The following is a 21,598-nucleotide window of genomic DNA, read 5'->3' on the forward strand; positions in this document are numbered from 1 at the left end:
GTTTTTTTTTGCCGAGTGTTTTTGGCTTGACACTCGGCGAAGAGCTTGTTTGCCGAGTGCTCAAAAAAACACTCGGCAAAAAGAAAACACTCGGCAAATTTAAGGTTTCCCGTAGTGGCGATTGGGCAGCAGATTTTAGTATGTCACGTGGGGCAGTACTAACATAAGCTGGTGAGGAGTCAATGTGCTTTGCCATATTCTATGTTCAACTTGATCAGTAGGTGTAACAATCATAATATATTTCATTCAGTCCATGAATTAGCTCATCTGTTCATGTTCTGTTTCCTCATTTTCTGATGTGGACTGTCCTACTTCGATCTGGTGCCCAGTGCTGATGGACAACCACAAGGAGAAAGAGGCCATCCACTACGGGACATAGGCAAATTGCCGAGTGCCAGGGGCACTCGGCTAAGGGCAGAATACCCTCGGCGAACCGTTTGCCGAGTGTAACACTCGGCAAATGGCACACGGCGAATATCGAGTGGGCAAACACTAGTTCGCCGAGTGTTTTGTGTCGGGCACTCGGCAAAGACTTTGCCGAGTGCCCAGAAAACACTCGGCGAACAATTATTGAAAAAAAAAACATGTACCAAACCATCCGCCGCCGCCACCTGCTCCTGCTCTGCCACCGCCGCCGCCACCACCATCCACACCGCCGCCAGCCACCGCCACTGCTTCCCGCCGCCACGCCATGAAGCAAATCCGGTGGAGGGGCGTCGGGCGGCGGCGGATCCGGGGTCGGGGGCGTCGGGCGGCGGCGGATCCGGGGTCGGGGGCGTCGGGCGGCGGCGGATCCGGGGGCGGCGGATTCGGGGGCATCGGGCGGTGGCGGATCCGGGGGCGGCGGGGCTGGGGGCGCCGGGCGGCGGCGGATCCGGGGCCGGGGGCGTCGGGCGGCGGCGGATCCGGGGGCGGCGGGGCCGGGGGCGTCGGGCGGCGGCGGATCCGGGGGCGGCGGGGCCGGGAGCGCCGGGCACCGGGCGGCGCTGGCGGTGGGGCCGGGGGAAGGTGTGGCGGCGGGGCCGGAGGAGAGGAGAGGGGAGGGGGCCGGGCTGGAGGCGTGCGGTGGCGGTGGCGGCGGCGGCGGCGGCGGCGGCCGGAGGCGTGCGGCGGCGGCGGCGGCATGCAGGAGGCAGGAGGGGAAGAGGTAGCAGGGGAAGAGAGGAGAGTGGGGGGAGGGGGCCGGGCCGGCCGGGGGGGGGGGGGGGTTTAATTTCTTGTGGGCGTCTGTTTGCCGAGTGTCCTACGTGGACACTCGGTAAACGGTTGATTTGCCGAGTGTCCACCATAGGACACTCGGCAAATGTTTTTTGAAAAAAATTTAAAAAATATCCAACAGTTTCAAAAAAATACCAAATTTTCACACGAACCAATATAGGTTCTCTACTGACTATACAAAAAGTTTTGTAGTCAAACCGAACTCGACCGTCACTTCGACTCTAAATTTTATCGAATCCTTCTCAAAGTTACTATTCTTCTGAGATGCTTCGGTTTGTAATCATCGTACATGATGAAATGTGCAAAACCTTCTCAATTTTTTTCCACAGCCTCCACGTATTATATCATCACATCATGGCAAATCTCATAATTTTCAGACTTTGATTGTTTTTTTTACAATATAAAAATACTACTGCCACACGTTCATAGTCGTGTTTCCTGAACAAGATGTTCGAAATTTCTTTTCATTTCATGGGTCAGGTCTCAAATTGGTCCAAATAACATGAATATCATTTTTCTACTCATTTTATTCCATAATTTGAATCACTTGCAGTTCAAATTTGACTTATACCAGAAATTCCCTTGAAATGCAATTAATTAAATAAATATAGCAAATAAATTCAAAAATATACCAAATTTTAACATGGAGTACCACATGTTGTATGTGGGGAGTAGAAAAAACTTCATGGTGAAAAGAGAAAAAAAATTATTTTTTTGCCGAGTGTAAAAAAACACACTAGGCAAACCCCCCATTTTGCCGAGTGTTTTTTATTTGACACTCGGCAAAGCCCCGATTTGCCGAGTGTTTTTTTTTGCCGAGTGTTTTTGGCTTGGCACTCGGCAAAGAGCTTGTTTGCCGAGTGTTTGAAAAAAAACACTCGGCAAAAAGAAAATACTCGGCAAATTTAAGGTTTCCCGCAGTGATCGCAGAGCTAACCAAGGCAATCGCCTTCAAGGCGGACCTGAACCTGCTCCACTTGCGCGCGGCCTTCCACGAGCACATCGGCGACATCTCGAGCGCCCTCCGGGACTGCCGTGCAGCCCTATCGGTGGACCCCAACCACCAGGAGATGCTGGAGCTTCACCACCGGGTGAACAGCCAGGAACCCTGAGCCCCATGGTGTACATACAGGAGCTCTCATAGCCAACCAGACATACCAGTGTATGTTTTGTACCATACACAGCAGATGAATGTAAGGATAGTAGAAGCCATTTAGGTCCTCCCCTTCAAAACCAAACCCCATTCCTTGTGTCCCTAAGTAGATATGTTGTTTGCCATAGCCTCCTCTTAGTAAATTATTATTGTCGATTGTGATTAAGCCTCCTAATTGTACCGGCCATGTACCCCAGCAGCCCATGTTGCCAGAATCAAAAAGTTTTGACTGTATCATTGTGTAAATGGAATGGGAAAAAGAATGGAAGCTTTGTCGGCGCTACTAAACTGTCAAACCTGCTGGCCACTTGCTATCCTGGCTGATTGATTGCACATGTGCAGATATGCTTCCTGGCTGTTGATTTTATCTGGAGTGTTCTTTGTTTACTAGTCATGAGTCAGGATTAGCATGCGGTCATTGTTGCACTGATTGGGGTGTAGACTGAAGGAAGGCAACAGCTTGCAGCTTCTGAAAATGAATGGTCAATGAATGAGGACTGAAGACAGGGCTTCACTTTCTCAGGTTGAATGGTCCATAAATGGTGAATCGGAAGGTCAAGTCTCGAAGTGGATGGAGAAATTGTAGGATTCCTTTTTCCCCATAATGAGCAGCATTTGTTGGTGTGCTTGTACGTGACGTTTAGCTGCACTGAATTGACTGAAGCATCAGGGATGATTATATCCTCCTATTTTGATGTCACTAATGACAACATATTTGGTGATTGAGCGAAAAGAGGACGAGGATTAAGATCCAAGTCCTCAGACAAAGCCCCCACTTCACTATAATTTAGCGAGAAGCGACTTTCAGTGATAACCATCCCTGTGCACGCCCACTCATAAGAGTAGTACATACGCCTATCGCCCACTCATAAGAGTAACCTTTTGCATGCCTGGAGCCTCTCTTTGCTACCTTTTTGCCTTATTTTTCTTCCAACCATTCACGTCTTTTCGCTGGTTTGCCAAACAAATCCTAACAAATACGATCCATATGTCCTACCACCAAGATCTCCAACACATACAATTTCTAAAAGAGAAAAGGTGCGTCAATTAGGTTGATCGGTGTAACCATCCAAGCACAAATTGACAAAAGTTCGAGGCCTTTCATCAGCCCCCTTTTTTGTGCCCAACTGCCGGTCGCCAAATGCCGAACACGTCAAGAAGACTCACCAAATTTTGTGGTGGATTTTCAGCGGCAAAGCTTCCTGTGAGAGGTACATGAGGGAAAGCGACGTGAATTCGTTGAACACTTCACGGGTGCTGATGCTGTCTATCGGATGAGCATGTGGAATGAGAACAAAGTAGTGTGGATAAGAGCTGAGGTGGTGATAAGCTCTTGGCATCTGCTTCTCAAGCACAAAAGTTTAGATGAAACTTAGCTAAACAGGACCTTGAAATGGATGATACTTGGTACCATACTATTTTGAAATTCAGGAAAACAAGACGGAACGCTTTGCTGGACATCTTCCGTACAACGCTTGTGTGCTCTTTGAGCCCCTCCAACGAATCCGATCATGAGCACTACAAACAACTAGCGCGTATAATTGTGCTCCTTGAAAATAGCTAGTTTAAGACCCCGTTTGGATCCACTTCAGGCTTCCAAAAACTCTAGCCGACCTAATTAAGTTTTGATCTAGCTTTTACAATCTTACAAGCAATCTTTCCTAAATTTTTTCAGTACATTTGTGCATTATGACTTTTAAAAGCTCTAGCTGATCCAAAGAAGCCAGCTTGGTCTAGCTTCTAACAATCCATAAGTTGGGCCGTACCTAAGATTTAGAGGTCCTGGTGCTAAACATAATTTAGGCCCTACACTTACAAGTATAAGTAAATGAAGTGTATTTTTTATTTGATTATATAACATATCATGATTAAGTGCTTGTTATCCTGATTAGTAGAACAGTAACAGATGAGAGCGCAGGGAGGAAAAATTGAAAAGTGGAAGTATAATTGAAAGGAGGATCATTGGAGGAAAAACAAATAAACAAGACTGTTTTGAGAAAATGAAACGGCGACCGTTGGAGAGCCGATCTAGGAAGAGCAGCAAATTGGACTAGTTCCACCTTGTTTTGCTGGCTTAGTGATAAATACTAATTATCGATAACAAAATTTGACACCATCAATTCTTTAAACCTGACCTGGTAAGATCAAGTAATTTATTTGGTTGAATTTTGAGTTTAATTTGGCTAGATCAAATTCAAGTTAGATAACTAAAAAAAAGTCAAGTTAGAAAACAATAGCAGATTGCAAGGTATTGGACTTCTTTCTTAGTTCAAAATAGTGATTTGATCTACACAGTAGAGTGTGTGGGTGGGTGCCTGGGTGGCTAGATGAAATCACTAGGCCCCCGACATGCTTGAGCCTCACTAGCATCGAGCCTACCATCCCATTCATCTCATGAACTAGCTCACACTTCATAAATTTTAGCTAACGTCATGTCGAAAATTTAGTAGCCTAATCTTTCCATCATGAACCCAAAAAAAAATGCAAACCATGATAATGTGCAATTGTATGCTAACAACAAAAGGAAATGAACTTTGGCCACTCATTTATAAACAAGTGTTTGGATGGGACCTACACAAATAATATCATGGAATTCTCGTCATGTACAAACATCTTCGTAATAACAGAAGAAAGTAAGTAGAAATAGGTTGAACGGTTCATTTTTAACCACCCACTAGGTACCCCTTGCGGCTGGCAGCTGCTGCAAGGCAGCCCCGCTGATCTTCAGCCTGGTAGGTGTGCTCGAACCTGCCGCAACCGCAAAGTATATAAAGAGGTTACAGATCAGAGTCGCTCGAAATGGTAAAAGTGTAAAAGGTTTTTTTACGGTATACAATACTACCTTATACTACTGTTCGAAAAGGACTCGTATATAAGGATCCTACGGTTAAGATTAATTGTATACTACTAAAACCTTAAGCTAGGTAGTATGCATGAGAGTATGGGTAGTACAGGGTAGGTTATCTTCTCTTCATTTCCTTTTGCTCATCGTCTCTTCATTTCCAATCGCTCGCATGCGCACTGGGCTGGTGGCGGCGACTCCGCTCACTGGTCTAAAAACACTCGGCAAAGAGTTCGCCGAGTGTAACCCTCGGCGAACTGTACTCGGCAAATTTCGCCTCGGCAAACAGTGGAGTTGCCGAGTGCCGAACGTCGGGCACTCGGCAAATGGTTTGCCGAGTGTCAAAAAGCACTCGGCAAACATTTTCAGAAAAAATAAAAAAAAACAAAAACACCGGCCGCCGGCCACCACGCCACCCCGCCGCCTCGCCCGCTGCCGCCTGCCACCACGCCACCTCGCCCACTGCCGCCCGCCACCAAGCCGCCTCGCCTGCTGCCCCCACGCCGCCTTGCCCGCTGCCGCCTGCCACCCGTACGCCGCCTCGCCCGCTGCCGCCCGCCACCCGGACGCCGCCTCGCCCGCTGCCGCCCGCCACCTGCACGCCGCCTCGCCCGCTGCCGCCCGCCACCTGCACGCCGCCTCGCCTGCTGCCGCCCGCCACCCGGACGCCGTCTCGCCCGCTGCCGCCCGCCACCTGCACGCCACCTCGCCCGCTGCCGCCCGCCACCTGCATGCTGCCTCGCCTGCTGCCGCCCGCCACCCGGACGCCGCCTCGCCCGCTGCCGCCCGCCACCCGGACGTCGCCTCACCCGTTGCCGTGCGCCACCCGGACGTCGCCTCACCCGTTGCCGTGCGCCACCTGCACGCCGCCTCGCCCGCTGCCGCCCGCCACCACCACGCCGCCTCGCCTCCTGCTGCCACCCGCCACGCCGCCACATCCGGCCGGAAAGGGGAGGGGGCCTCGCTGGGGGAAGGAGGGGCGGCTGCGCCGCCGCCGAATCCGGCCGGGAGGGGCCGCGCCGCCGCCGGATCCGACCGGGAGGGGCCGCGCCGCCGCCAGATCCGGCCGGGAGGGGCGGGCCGTGCCGTCGCCAGGGAAGGAGGAGGGGAGAGGAGGGTGAGGGGCGCCGACAGGAGAGGGAGAGGGAGGGAGGGAAGGGGCGGCGGCGGCAGCTAGCCGGTGGCGATGAGAGGGAGGTGGGGGGCGGAGCTAGGAAGAGGAGAGGGGCGTCGGGGGGGCGCTGGAGGCTGGGGTGCTGGGGACGGGGGGCCGGGGGGACGGGTAAAATACTTGGTGTTGATGTTTGCCGAGTGTCCCCCACGGGGCACTCGGCAAAGAAAAAGAAAAAAGATATTTGCCGAGTGTGAAAAGAAAAAACACTCGACAAACATTATATAATTACCTTTAATACATTATTAAAAATATCCAATAGTTCCAAAAAATTAGCAAAATGACACCTGAAACAATATATGTTCTCTATTGCATATAAAAAAAGTTTTGTGGTCAAATAAAATCTCTACCGTCACTTTGACTCTAAATCTAATCGAATTCTTCTCAACGCTACTATTCTTCTTCGGAGATGCTTCAGTTTGTAAACATCGCACGTGACAAAATGTGCAAAACCTTCTCAATTTTTTACCACAACCTCCACGCATGATATCATCACACCATGACAAATCTCATGATTTTCCGACTTCGTTTGCCTTTTTTAGAATTTAAAAATCATTCAATCACATGTTTGTGGTTATGTTCTCTGAACAAGATGTTTGAAATTTCTTTTCATTTCATGGGTAAGGACTCAAACTGGGCTAAATAACATAAATATCATTTTTCTACGCATTTTATTCTATAATTTGAATCACTTGCAGTTCAAATTTGACTTATACCAAAAATTCCCTTAAAATGCAATTAATTAATTAAATATAGCAAACAAATCCAAAAATATACCAAATTTTAATATGAAGTACCACATGTTGTATGTGGGGAGTAGAAAATATTTCAAGGTGAAAAGAGGGAAAAATTATTTTTTTACCGAGTGTCAAAAAAAACACTCGGCAAAGACACTCGGTTGCCGATTGTTTTTTTGACACTCGGCAAAGAGACGGGTTTGCCGAGTGTTTTTTTCGTGACACTCGGCAAAGATTCAATTTGCCGAGTGTTTTTTCTTTGCCGAGTGTTTTTAGCTTGGCATTCGGCGAAGAGCTTGTTTGCCGAGTGTTAAAAAAAAAAAAACACTCGGCAAAGAAAAAACACTCAGCAATTTTTAGCTTTCCGGCAGTGGCTGCCTCCTAAATCCTTTTGCTCATCGTCTCTTCATTTCCAATCGCTCGCACGCGCACTGGGCTGGTGGCGGCGACTCCGCAGCTGGAGGCAGCGAGGAAGAAGGAGGTCAGGTACGAGAAGATCCGGACCATCGAGAAGGGCCACCGGCGGCACTTCCACGACGACATCACCGTCGTCATGCTGTTCCTCGACAGGTGCAGGTCTGGACCGGAGGACATCGACGGCAGCGCCCGTCGACGTCTTCTCCTGCAGCCCCGCCGGCGACCACAAGGACCCGACCAGGCCCGTCCTGCGTTGAGGTTGATCTCGGATTCTCGGCTGGTCCTCCTCGTGCTATCCAGAGATTGATGAACATACTGTTCTTTCTTTCGGTGCTTGATCCGATTGCTCGCTCTCTAAACGAGAGGTACGCGTGAATCGAGCCGTTTCCCGTTCAAGGAGAATTTGCCTGCAAAGAAATGCTAGTATCGAATCGAACATACTGTGTGGTAATTAAACGTACTGTAAACCTTCATCAGTTCCTTCTTTCGTTTTAAGAGAATGTGAATGTTCTACTGCACTCCAACGATCCTGCTTTCTAGTATCTGTTCTTCCCGTTGTTCTTCATAGCCGCCGGCGGCGAGCTCCTTCAGACGAGTGAGCAGCGAATAATATATGTCGTGCTAATTACAATTTTACCTATATTAAAAAATAGCCTATACTCTATACTACTACCAGGTAGTATTGTCAAACGTCAGAATTGGTTCGTTTCTATTCCGAGCAAGCTGTTCCTGGACTTTCTTCTTCAGTTCACCTTTCTTGCGCCTTTCTTCCTGTCTTCTTTCCTCTATCGTTTCCCTGGTCTCACAATCTGGAATGTAAACACTGAGGTGGACCTCGTTGATGCTTTGGAGAAATTCTAGCCCAGAAAATTCAATCTCATTATTTACTTGCCCTCTGACCTGCAGCCGCTCAAGTTTGGGCATTATTCCTTCTTCAAACTTTACCGATTTGATGCCCCATAAGTATGCAAGCATGAGCACCCTGAGGCTTCCGAAAGCTCTTCCAGTCTGCTGAGATCGGAAACGAAGTTCTTCACCCTGAAACGATTGCCAAGACAAGCTTAGAATTTCCAGCTTTGACAGTTTCCCAAGGAATTCCATAGCATCATCGTGCTCCAATAGCCTGGTGCAAACTAGTTTCAACTTCACGAGATGCGGGAGCTGCTTGATCCATTGCGGCAACGTTTCCATATTGCCATAGAGCTTGAGGCTCTGCAGGTTTTCTGGAGGGGAGGATATTGCATCCAAGCAGCCACGCAAACCTGGGTATCCTGCCGAACTCACAGACAGCGATTCCAGCCTGCTGAGATTGGAAATGGCAGCGCGAAAAGCTGGGCCATTCTTCCTGTTGATGCCGGCAACTCCTAACTTGCGCAACCCCGTAAGCATTTTAATGTCCTGTAGAACGGCATTTCCCCTTCCGACATGCACTTCCCGCAATGTGTGCAACTCTTTCAGTTTTCTTGTCCCCCTTGGCACCATAGCGCCTCTTTCTGCATAAACTCCTGTCATGACAGCAGGGAATTTCACGCAGCAAGCGAAAGTGTATGCATCACGCCTTGTAAGGGCCTTATGGAGAGGGCCATCAATGTCCCAAAGAACAGGTGCGCAACATGTTGCACATAGACCCGCCCCCCAAAGACATCTCCTGGTTAAACTGTACTTTTCCCCTATCCCATAATCTAGTCCTTGACCAGCATGGATGTACTGTAGCTTCCGAAGCTTGATGATGGTTTTGGGCAGAGCCATTATGCATGTACCTCTGACGTCTAGCACTTGGAGCTGTCTCAGGTTGCCCAATAAATCTGGCAGTAGATCAATACCACTACATCCTCGTAGAGAGAGGTATTTTAGGTGAACAAGCTTCCAAATATGATCAAGCTGATGGTATTTTAGATCATCTATATCTTCTAAGTCGAGCACTCGTAGAAGCCTCATCTTGTCAGAAATGTAAAATGGTCTGAATTCTCCGAACACGGTTAGTGATCGTAATCGTGACAGATCAACTATTCTCTCTAACTCACTCTGATCTCCTTTCCAGTTGCTGCTTATTGCAAGATGACGAATTGCGCCATGGGTACTCAAGCCACATCCTTCCTCCAGTCTAAAAACAAGGTTTTCCTCCATTGACTTTGAGATGGCAATGTCACGGATGAGATCATGGACTTTGCAAGAGTCAATTGATTTTCTACTGCGAACTGATTGTTGAAATGGTAAAATCATGCTTCTGTATTTGAGTTGTGTAAAGTAATTTTCAGCCATTTCATTGGCAGACTTGCCACGCCTCTCGTGTGAGTACCCTTCTACTGTCCATCGATGCACCAAACGCCTCTGGCTAATGATGTGGTCCTCAGGAAAAATGGATAGATATAAGAAACATGACTTGAGTTCATAGGGTAAACCATCATAACTTGTCTGAAGGACGGTTCTTATCATCCCAAGCTCTGGATTCATCTCTAACTCAGCACTGATATTTTCATTCAACTTTCTCCACTCAGCTCTAGTCTTTGGCCGGCTTGCCAAGTAGCCACCTATTGTAACTATTGCAAGGGGAAGTCCACCACACTTTTTTAGGATTTTTTTTGTTTCTTCAAACAACTCGGGATTCTTCTTAATCAAATCTGTTGCCTTCACAAGGGGAAGTCCACCATACTTCTTCAAGTTTTGGTTTGCTTCTTCAACAAACTCTGGATTCTGCTTAACAAAATCTGCAGCCTTCCCAAATACCTGATTTTAATGCAATTTAAGTATTTTAGTACTCCAATCCAAAAAATAAATAATTGTGCATTACTTGTTGATATTTTGTTTGCTAGTGATAGGCGCACAATTGGTTGTGCACAGTGATAAACACATATTGAAACAACAGTTTCCTGTGAAACTTGGTGATATATAAATTTTTTTTGTAAGTTTGGCTGAAACTTGTCCATTATTCTTTTATAAAATATTGCTGAAAATTCTCACAACTTCATGAACTTTCTTGGGAGTTGCCTTTCATAAAACTTGCCCATTATTCTTTTAATTTTTTTCTGTAGTAGACCACCTTTGATGAGAGCTGTTAGTTTCCTTTAATCTAACATATATGAATATGATGATCTGAGGTATACGAGATCAGTTTACAGTAGAGCTGAAGCTATGTTTTAAGGAAATTTCCGTAATACTAGGGAACTACTAAGTTTCTCCTGAGTGTTTTAGATGACTTCAACACCAGAATTTGGTCCCGCAGTTTTATTCCACAACTTATGCTTTAGGGTTGATATGTATATTAGTTAAGAAATTTATATGTTTTGAGGCCTCAAAATGACAATTGACTTTTGTTTATACAATATAATTATAATCAGTTTAATGTTGAATTAGGGCTAGTCTACCCATAAGTTACATTCATGTTTTTTTATAATTTTCAAGTAATAAGAGTGTAATAAAAATTCAACTATTTTATACCCGAGTATAACACTTGATCCTTTTGTTAGTATGAAGCTAGATCTAAGTTGAGTTAATATCTTGAAATTGGATAGCTGAAAATCAGGTGGTGGAAACCCCTAAAATGCTTGAGTGACATATATGTAGTCCTAGTCCCTAATAGTAAGGATAAAAAATATACAGGGACATTCACTCAAAGTGAAATATGACACACCACGTAGCAACAACTCAAAACAAATGTAGGCTGCGTTACTTGAAATACATATGACATCATGTTCTTTTCATAGTAATATCTCAGATTGTTATTATGCTAGATTCAAAATTTTTTAACCATTGTAAAAATCTCCAAGTTATTAACATGGCTACGAACACCCATAGATATTTAATACTTTTCTTTAGCAACGTAATGAAGTAACGAATACTACTACCCGATCTGTGGACGTTCTCAGTGTTTTGGTGGGTGGGGGTAATTAATAGTTTTTAAATAATATTATCTTCATAGTCAATTGTAAATATATTTTATAATGAAACAAAGAAAAAATAAAATAGATAGTTGACAGTGCTATTGGAAACTCCTAATATTGGAAAAGTCACCTAATATAATAACAAAAGTACCTTCCCTTAAGATCCTCAGAAAAATGAGAACTATTTTGTGGTTTCACATGGATAAATGAGTAGGAAAGGGAATTAAACAAATAAGGACAAAAGAAATTAATGCATTCTCTACTGTGTTCAACAAGAGGACAAAACATATTTTTTCTGTGTTCTGGTGGTGTTTGTGGTCTTGTGTTTTCTAAAAATACTGGGAGAACGGGCATCATTGATATACTGGGAGGCAAAAATAACGTTATATATGAATCATGGATGTATAGGTCATTAGAGGCAATAATTGGGATGGCAACAGCCTGTTGAATATCAATGTATTGATCATCTTGGTTCAGTTGTTCAAATGATAAACAAATGTCAAAAAATTTGCATGTTCCCATATGTTCTCCATTGTCGACAGGACCATCTTTAATCTCTACGAAATGCTAGACTGTTGTAGTAATAATGCTATTTAAAATCAAGCAAAAGTGACAAGGTTTCTATTATATTACCTTTAAGCTGAAGAGGTTAAGTGCGTCCTCTTCTTTTAGAATTTCAAGGTTGTGTACTATTCCATATTTCCCGGAACAATGCTTTGCAATGCTTTCCTCCCTTGTAGTCACAATTATTTGGGTTGTTTTTTCCATCCAAGAAAACCCTTGTATTATATGGTCCCATTCTTCAATGGATGACAGATCGTCCAGAACAATCAAGCAGCTCTTCTTTTCTAAAAGCCTTTTCAACTCTTTAGTCAAGCCTTGTAATGATTTGGTCTTGCTGGGTCTATTGTTCAACAGTTCTTCCTTCTTAGAAGACTCTTCTTGTAATCGCCTAACTAAACTTCTAAGTAGATCTGCAGGATTGAAAGGACGCATGATTGTGGCAAATGCGTACTTCTCAAACATATCACTTAACTTTGGGCTTTGATAAATTCCGTTGGCTAGAGTGGTTTTTCCAAGACCACCCATTCCCCAAACAGAGATCACTTGACTCTGTTGGCTAGCCTTGTTTGAGATTAATCCTATAATTTTGGATATTTCTTTCTCTCGCCCAATAAGTTGAGATTCCTCCAAAGAACCAACACCTGTTTTGATGCGAGTGAGGCTCTTTTTGTCCACCTTCGTTTCATCAACATCCTTACACTGATCCTCTGTTATCTCACTAGGGGCCACTGTTTGGGTAGTTGTATTGGTAGTGGCCACATCTGAGCTAGATACTGGATCCACGGAAACCATTTCATTTTGAGAACCCTGAACAAACAGAAAGTACAATTATTGGAAGCAACCTTTAAACTTCTTCTTGTTGTTATTTTTTTAAGGTTATGTGTACCTATAACCAAAGTACTATATAACCTTTTATGTAATCATGCAGTCAGTGACTATTGGCCATAAATCAATTTAACAAGGTATGAAAATTACAGATAACAGAAATCTGGCCTTGCTGCAGTGCTTAAGTTTTTAATATCTATAAGCCGAAGTCCTAACATAAATGACTAAGGTCATAGTTGAAGACACCAGGGGTAAAGGGTTATGGTTTCAAATGATCCACCTCCCTCTGAAATCCTAAAACCCACCCAGTTATTACTCAGTAATCTGTAGTTTACACGATGCTCCCTATTGATAGAAATATCTTGGTGTCCTCCTATCTAAATATTTAAGAGTTTAGTGGCTGTGTTTATATTAGCTAATGAAGAAGCCGTAAATTATAACTTCTTCATCTAATATTCAACGATGAATCCCAAGTTATGTTTATCCTCCCCTCAAGAGATGCTGCGATCAACATAGACTACAGCAATGAACAGATTCAGTATCTTTCCCCTTCATATAGATTTTCAGTTAGCAAATGTAGTGATTTCACAATTTTGCTAGTATATCCATTCATTAAATCTGCTGGAATATCCTGTAGGATTTAACAAGGTATTATTTTTCACATTCACAGTGGGATGTTTCTTTTCAAGCACAGATGGGACAATTGCTTTAGAGATTTATATAATTAAAATAAAGCTTCAAAATTTACAGTTAAGCAAGGAAGCTTATATTCCCTCCGTTTCAAATTGTAAATCGTTTTGGCTTTTTTAGATACATGATTTTTGCTATGCACCTAAATGGTTATGTCTAGATACATACCAAACTCTATGTATTTATAAAAGTCAAAATGACCTATAACTTGAAACAGAGGAATTGCTTAAATGCTGTTGGAAAATAATATAATCCTTGATACGCGGATAACTGAACCAGAATAACGATGTCATAGAATGTTACTAAAAATAAAAATATAAGTATTACCTTGTCATAGAATGCATAAAGCGTGTGATCAGCAGACAATTGCTTTAGCTCTGAGGCTTGGCTATCTTGCCCTGCACATAAGCTTGCAACTTCAACTTGTGTTGTTGACACTATGATTCGGCTTCCTTTGTTGTTGTTTGGCAGGCATTTTTCGATCTGGTCCCACTCTTCAATGGTGCAGAGGTTAGTAAGCACAATGAGAAACCTCTTCTCCTTCACATATCCATCGAACTCCTGAACTAAATCGTGCGCGGTCTTCTCTGTGTCTAATATATCTTTAAATCCTTCCACTGCAAGAAATTGGTTCACTAAGCTCCGGACAAAGCCTTCTGAACTGAATGGATGAGTCACCCTCACCCATGCTCGGCTGGGAAATTTTCTTTGGGTGTCTGGATTCTTGTAAGCCGCCCTGATGATGGATGTTTGGCCGATATCACCACCTGTTCCCCACACCGCAATGACTCTAAGGTCATCATCCTCCTTGTTGATCAGTTGGACGAGATCCACTCTCTGATTCTCCTTTGCGGCACGCCTTGCATCATCAACACCGAATATGGCTGCAGCAATGATGCTTGATTGCACAGTGGCAGCTGTGGCCTTGGATCCAGAGCCCTTGATGAGGCGGTACCGCACATTCCTCTGGCTCACATCCTCAACCTTGGCCCTGAGCTCCTTCATCTTCTTGGCCACACGGCGCCGCTCGAGCAGCTTGCGAGGGAATCGCCACCAAGATGGCCTCTCCACACGGACAGCAAAATCTTGGAGACTGTCCTCGACGTCATAGGCCGTGTCACGGACCTGCTTCACCCAGGTCTTCACCACCTTGTTGTCGTCTCGCTCCTCGTGTGCCTCCATCATGAAAGACTGCATCATCTCAAGCTCATCCGCGACGAACGCATGATCTCGCTGGATACCGAGCTGCAAGGCTACCTCCTCTGCAAAGGCAGATTTCGCGTAGCCGAGCGCTCCATTCAGCACGGACTTGCCCACACTCAGTGCCGTCGCCTCCATCGTTCTGCTGTGTTTCTCCGTGGATCTATACAAGGCTCAAATTTAGAAGCTAAAACTCCGAGGCAGAAAAGGATAGATGGACAAGCGTTGATGCCACCCAGCAAGATGGCAAGTACCTGAATTTTGGTGAACGCACAACCAAGGCAGGGGCAGATCTAGAGGTAAATATGCTGCAAAATACATTCTTGCTGTAAATACAAATAATACAATCTGTGAGAAACTGAAGATCTTTGAAAGTATACCTTCTGTGGCCTATGAGATCTTGTGGCGTGGAAGTAAATACAGCACTCTACTGCTTTGATCCGGCGAGGCTCAAGCTCACGGGACGGCCCACACTCACACGCCCTGACGTGACCCGGCAAGCCAGCAAGGTTGAGGCCAAATGGTGTGGATGCGTGATTCCAAGGCAGTAGGCACCGAGATGGCGGCGCCGCCCTCGCCGACGAGCTACGCCGCCACTACTCTTGCTGTCTTGCACCCGGTCGGCCTGTCGCCGCTGACACTCTGTGGTGGCTTGGTAGTCACCAGTTACTCCTCAGAAGTACCGCATGCTGGCTGGGAGCAGTGGACTCTAGATACCTCTAATGGACTTTGCAGGGTGCTTACATGGTCAGTAGGGATTTTGCACACGAGCACTTGTTGGGGTCGGTTAGCAGCCGCCTGCCAATTTCCTCTACACATTAGCAAATAATGTGTAGATTTTTTCAATCAGTTAGCAATTCCCTCGGGAGTAGATTTACACATTAGCAATTCCCTCGGGAGTAGATTTTTTCAATCAGTTAGATCCAAAGCGATTGGGTAGCAGATGTCAGTATGTCACATGGGGCGGTACATTGGCAACAATAAGATACTTAAAGAGCTAACTGGCCGACGATGCTACCGAAGACTTAACTAATTACTACTACCTTTTGGTGGACCAACCTATACAGACACGTAACACAACTGTCCTAGAAATATAGTTGCGCACAAGATAAAATTGCATAACCCAAGCACCTTCTACTAAGGTTGAAATGTTCGTTATACAAACCATGGCCCATGGCACACAAGCTGAGTAAACTCCAAAAGGGTTCTGCATACAACCTAAAACAATCTTACAACAAAGAAACAGACAAACCCAATGGACAATATCCATGTATACTTCGTTTCAGAAAGGTGTTCCGTTTGCATTATGCTTTAGTGTAGCACCAGGCTAAAATGCAGGACCGTCTTCTCGAGCTCATCCCTGATGAATGCCTGGTCTCGCTGGACACCAAGCTGCAACCTGCAAGGCCACGTCCTCTGCCAAGGAAGATTTCGCGTAGCCAAGTGCTCCATTCAGCACATACTTGCCCACACTCAGTGCTGTCGCGTCCGTAGCTCTGCAAGCTGTGTTTCTCCATGTTTTTTTAGATTAGGGAAATATCCGGTCTTACGCCATCTGCCACAAGGCCTTACATAAAGTTTCACCAAACAGAAGATGACAGACACTAGGCCTCAATCTTATTCCTGGAACTCCACCCAAACTAGCTGAAGATTTCCATGACAGCAATCTCCAAATTGCGACAGCTTTCTTTCAAGGCGACCTTCTCTTCCTCGTTAGATAGCAGCGACCAACATAATGTCCAGTATATCCCTCTAAGATTACCTTGCATAAGAGAGTTAGGCTTGGATCTTTTGAGCACTACATCATTCCTACTTAACCAAATAGTCCAATAAAGACTCAATGCACCAACTAAAATCTGATTTCTAAGCTTTACAGAAAAAGTTTCTAATCCAAGAACCATACAAATTCGATACATTGGTAGGCGATTGAATATCAAATGTGATGTAAACAGAATTCCAAATTGTTCTAGCCAAATGACAGTAAAAAAATAAATGTTGAATCATCTCACTAGAGCTACAGAAGCAACACCTAATACTGCCTTTCCAATTTCTCTTTACCGAGTTGTGGCAGACCTGATGCTCACCTCACACATCTGGCCTGATGACTCTACAAAGTGACTGAGCTGGCGCCACAGCTGCACTCTTGGCGTATGGTCCTGGAACGAATCCAGATCAAGTGACTTTGCCCATGTGAAGCACAGTCAACGTATCGACAGGTCAAAGTGTAACAGAGAGAGGAGCTGGTTTGGACGGATCGATGTCCTATAGCCTTGCGGTGGTTGGGAGCAAAGTTTCCCTTCCCCTGCATGCATGTACTTGAATCCATTATTTTGCAATTCACCAAGCCAAAGATGCCCAAAGAGCTCAGTGAGGCGTTCGATGTAGGCAAAGTACTCACACACTCTGGTGATAATCATACTGCTTATTTGATTGATGGTGGCCTGGGTGCTGAGTACAGTAGCATTTATTTTATGTTGTGGAGTGTACTAGTTGTTGAGACAGGCTGTAAAGATACACCATGTTTGATTACATGCAAAAAATTTTTTTTTGAGAAGGTTACACCCTGCTTTGGACATGGTAACAATGCAACCACTCCTCCAAGTTCCCTTTCTTCTTTTTTTATTCTACTACACGGAGATCGGCGCAACATCAAGCATGAGTAAAGATGCACGATCGCAGAAAGCTCCTCATAGTCAAGTTCTAATCATTCAAGAATCAAAGCAAGCAACAACAGCTTGAAACTGGCTCACCATTTTGGACTACCAAACTCTGAACAAATACTTCTGGACTGAAAGGATGCATCACCCTCACCCATGTTCGGCCAGGAAATTTGCTTTGGACGTCTAGGTTATGGTAAGCCGCCCTGATGATGGATGTTTGGCCGACATCACCACATGTCCGGGTTCAGCTACAATTGTAGGCGACATAAACCGGAAAAGGACAGACCGGAGGGATTAGAGTTTTTTTTTTCCTCCTTTTTTGAGATGGGGATTTAAGCATTCTTAGGACGGAGGAGAGGAGGAGAGCGTGGTGCGGCACGTGACCTCAATTTCTGTCATTAGCTTGAATCGTCACTATGAACATGTACTAAAAAGTAAAAATTAGCATAATACTCCGTAGTTGCCAATGAGTACCCACTAGTAGAGAACTGACTTTCGATCCACCCCCTTTTATCCCGGTTTAAAAGTGGCCCGGGACAAAAGGGGGTGCGCCGGGGTGCGGGAATTTGGAGGGGAGCATTAGTCCCGGTTGGTAATTGCAACCGGGACTAAAGGCCCCCCTTTAGTCCCGGTTGCAACGGCTAGCGGGGGGCCGTCGGTGGCGGGACCCTTTTATCCCGGTTGGAGGATCCAACCGGGATAAAAGGGACACCCTTTTATCCCGGTTGGAGGCACCAACCGGGATAAAAGGGTTAGTCCCGGTTGGTGCCTCCAACCGGGATAAAAGGGTGTCCCTTTTATCCCGGTTGCATCCTCCAACCGGGACTAACTTTCCAACCGAGACAAAAGGTTTGTCTCGGTTGGAGTTTTTAACCGGGATTAAAACTCATCCCCCACTATACCCCGAGACAGAGACTTTCTTCTTCCTCCAGCCCGAGCAGTCCAGCACATTGATAGAGAGCTGAGCTTCACCTACTCTCCGGTGGTGCCCAAGCAAGGGAGGTGCTGCCCGAAGTTTTTTCCCTCATTTTCGTGGGAATTTGACTCAGCCAACAAGTGCTGCGAAGGTTTGCTACTTCATCCTCGTGTTATGCTTTGATTTATGCTTTGGAGATGGAAAGATTATTTGCTACAATGTGATGATGAAGTAGAAAAATGGAGAGGTATTTTGAGCTAGAATGTGAGGGAGATTGATGTGTCATATATAGTATGCATTATTTCAGTGGTTTAAAAATGATGCTACCTTGTCTAGACGGTTTATCTTATCAAATTCAATATGGTTTTTTAAATCCATATACTTGTTGAACTTGCATACCGTGTTCATTTCGGCGAGAATGTTCTCCGCCGAGCAGCAACGTATGTCAAGAAGGAGGTTCGATTCTACGAGAAAGAGTGAATACGGACATCGTGACCGTGTCCCCTTTTCCGTAGCATCTAACCTCTTTCATGACGAAGTGCGGTGCCGCCTAGCTGAGGACATCCTCGCGAAATGAACACGGTCTTCAAGTTCAACAACTTCTGTAGTGGTAAGGAAAGAATTTTTGTACATAGATGACTTCTGCTACTTGTTGAACTTGCATACCGTGTTCATCTCGCCGAGGATGTTCTCCGCCGAGCAGCAACGTATGTCAAGAAGGAGGTTCGATTCTACGAGAAAGAGTGGATACGGACATCGTGACCGTGTCCCCTTTTCCGTAGCATCTAACCTCTTTAATGACGAAGTGCGGTGCCGCCCAGTTGAGGACATCCTCGCGAGATGATCACGGTCTTCAAGTTGAACAACTTATGCAGTGTTTGGGACTTTAATTTAAATATGTGTATTTGGATCTTCATGTTGTTGTATTGTACCATGTTGTTTGGATCTTTAATCGATTTTCACGCGTAATCCATTGTCAAGTGTAATCCATTTTCGTGCGTAATACGATGCAGATGGACCGGCATTGGATGTATAATGCAGACAGGCGGAGCAAGGTGTTTATTGATGGCTTGCATTATTTTCTCGAAGTGGCAAAAGCGAACAAGCCAGAGAATGGGTTCGTATGTTGTCCATGCTTCCAATGCAATAACAGGAAGGAGTATTCAAAGGATTCCTGGGGGATTATTCACAGCCACTTGTTTAAATACGGTTTCATGCCTAACTATTTGGTTTGGACCAAGCACGGTGAACTAGGGGTTGTAATGGAAGATGGCGAGGAGGAGGAGGAAGATGACACCATTCCGGACTGGGTTGCAGGCCAAGCTTTTGCAGGTACTACAATGGGCGAGGCTGATGAAGATGAGTTTGCAGAAAATGACCCTACTGATGACCTTGGTCAGGTGATACGAGATGCATACAGAGATTGCGACACTGAGAAGGAAGCAGCAAAGTTGCAGCGCATGATAGATGATCACCAAAAATTGTTGTACCCAGGTTGCCAGCAGGGCCATAAAAAACTAGGTACGACACTAGAATTTGTGCAATGGAAGGCAAAAAATGGTGTGTCCGATAAGGCATTTCAGGGGATGTTGAGAATTGTCAAGAAGATTCTCCCCGAGAATAATGAATTACCGTCCACAACATATGAAGCTAAACAGATTATTTGCCCTCTCGGATTGGATGTTCAGAAGATACACGCATGCCCTAATGACTGTATCCTCTATCGTGGTGATGAATACGAGGAATTGGATGCTTGTCCCGTCTGCGAAGCCCTGCGGTATAAGATCAGGCGAGATGATCCTGGTGATGTCGAGGGGCAGTCTCCCAAGAAGAGAGTTCCCGCGAAGGTGATGTGGTATTTCCCTATAATACCACGCTTGAAGCGCTTGTTCAGGAACAAGACGAATGCTAAGTTGATGCGATGGCACAAAGAAGACCGTAAGGAAGATGAGATGCTGAGACACCCCGCAGATGGGGCACAGTGGAGATCAATTGATAGAACATTCCCAGACTTTGAAAGTGAAGCAAGGAACATAAGGTTTGGTTTAAGCACTGATGGATTCAATCCATTCGGTGAGTTGAGTAGTGGTCATAGTACTTGGCCTGTGACCCTTTGTATGTTCAACCTTCCTCCTTGGCTGTGCATGAAGCGGAAGTTCATTATGATGCCGGTGCTTATCCAAGGCCCAAAACAACCCGGCAACGACATTGACGTGTACCTAAGGCCGTTGGTTGATGACCTTTTACAGCTCTGGAAGGAAGAAGGTGTATGTGTGTGGGATGAGGATAGACAAGAGATCTTTAATCTACGAGCACTGTTGTTCGTAACCATCAACGATTGGCCTGCATTGAGTAACCTTTCAGGACAGACAAATAAGGGATATCGGGCATGCACCCACTGTTTAGATGACACAGATAGCATGTACTTGAAGCACTGTAAGAAGGTCGTCTATATGGGTCATCGTCGATTTCTCCCTGCTCACCACCAGCTGAGAAAGAGCGGGATGCATTTCAAAGGGACGCCAGACCATCGTAAAAACCTGCACACCGTAATGGAAAACGTGTGTTCGAGATGATGAAGGATGTACATGTAGTCTTTGGAAAGGGACTTGGTAGCCAACCTGTTCCGAACGATGATAACGGACATGCACCCATGTGGAAGAAAAAGTCAATATTTTGGGAGCTACCTTATTGGGAAATCCTAGAGGTTCGCAACGCAATAGACGTGATGCACCTGACGAAGAATCTTTGCGTGAACGTGCTAGGCTTCATGGGTGTTTATGGAACCTCAAAAGATACATTGGAAGCAAGACAGGACCTGAAAGCCATGGGGCAACGAGATGACCTACATCCGGAAAAGAGAGATAATGGACAGCACTACTTACGTCCTGCCAGTTACACTCTCAGCAAGGAGGAGAAGGATAGCATGTTTGAATGCTTGAATAGTATGAAGGTCCCGTCTGGGTACTCCTCGAATATAAAGGGAATAATAAATATGAAACAAAAGAAGTTTACAAATCTCAAGGCTCATGACTGCCACATGTTAATGACCCAGTTGCTTCCGGTTGCACTGAGGGGTGTTCTACCCGAAAATGTCCGGTTGCCGCTCGTAAAGCTATGCGCATTTCTCAATGCGATTTCGCAGAAGGCAATCGATCCATCCAAGCTATCAAAGCTACAGAACGATGTGGTGCAGTGTCTTGTCAGTTTTGAGTTGTTATTTCCACCATCCTTCTTCAATATTATGACGCACTTACTGGTTCACCTAGTAAAAGAGATTGGTATTCTCGGACCTGTATACCTGCACAATATGTGGCCTTTCAA

General features: G+C 45.2%; 1 protein-coding gene across 2 annotated transcripts; it reads right to left on the reverse strand.

Annotated features, from left to right (window-relative positions):
* Positions 1 to 4,927: 4,927 nt before the first annotated feature.
* LOC117866191 (disease resistance protein Pik-2) lies at positions 4,928 to 15,528 on the reverse strand. 2 transcript variants are annotated; one of them, XM_034750352.2, is made up of 5 exons: positions 15,079 to 15,528; positions 14,953 to 15,006; positions 13,826 to 14,861; positions 12,053 to 12,790; positions 4,928 to 5,119 (listed from the first exon to the last, which is right to left on the reverse strand). In XM_034750352.2, exons 3-5 carry the CDS (start codon positions 14,834 to 14,836, stop codon positions 5,096 to 5,098), a joined length of 1,773 nt encoding a protein of 590 aa, XP_034606243.1. In that variant the 5' UTR covers positions 14,837 to 14,861; positions 14,953 to 15,006; positions 15,079 to 15,528; the 3' UTR covers positions 4,928 to 5,095. The 2 variants fall into 2 exon arrangements, with proteins under 2 accessions (XP_034606243.1, XP_034606241.1); XM_034750350.2 differs by lacking the exon at positions 4,928 to 5,119 and adding an exon at positions 7,967 to 10,265 and having other exon boundaries at positions 15,079 to 15,525.
* Between the last annotated feature and the right edge of the window lie 6,070 nt (positions 15,529 to 21,598).

Source organism: Setaria viridis, chromosome 8 (genome assembly GCF_005286985.2).
Source record: "Setaria viridis chromosome 8, Setaria_viridis_v4.0, whole genome shotgun sequence".
Taxonomy (NCBI): domain Eukaryota; kingdom Viridiplantae; phylum Streptophyta; class Magnoliopsida; order Poales; family Poaceae; genus Setaria; species Setaria viridis.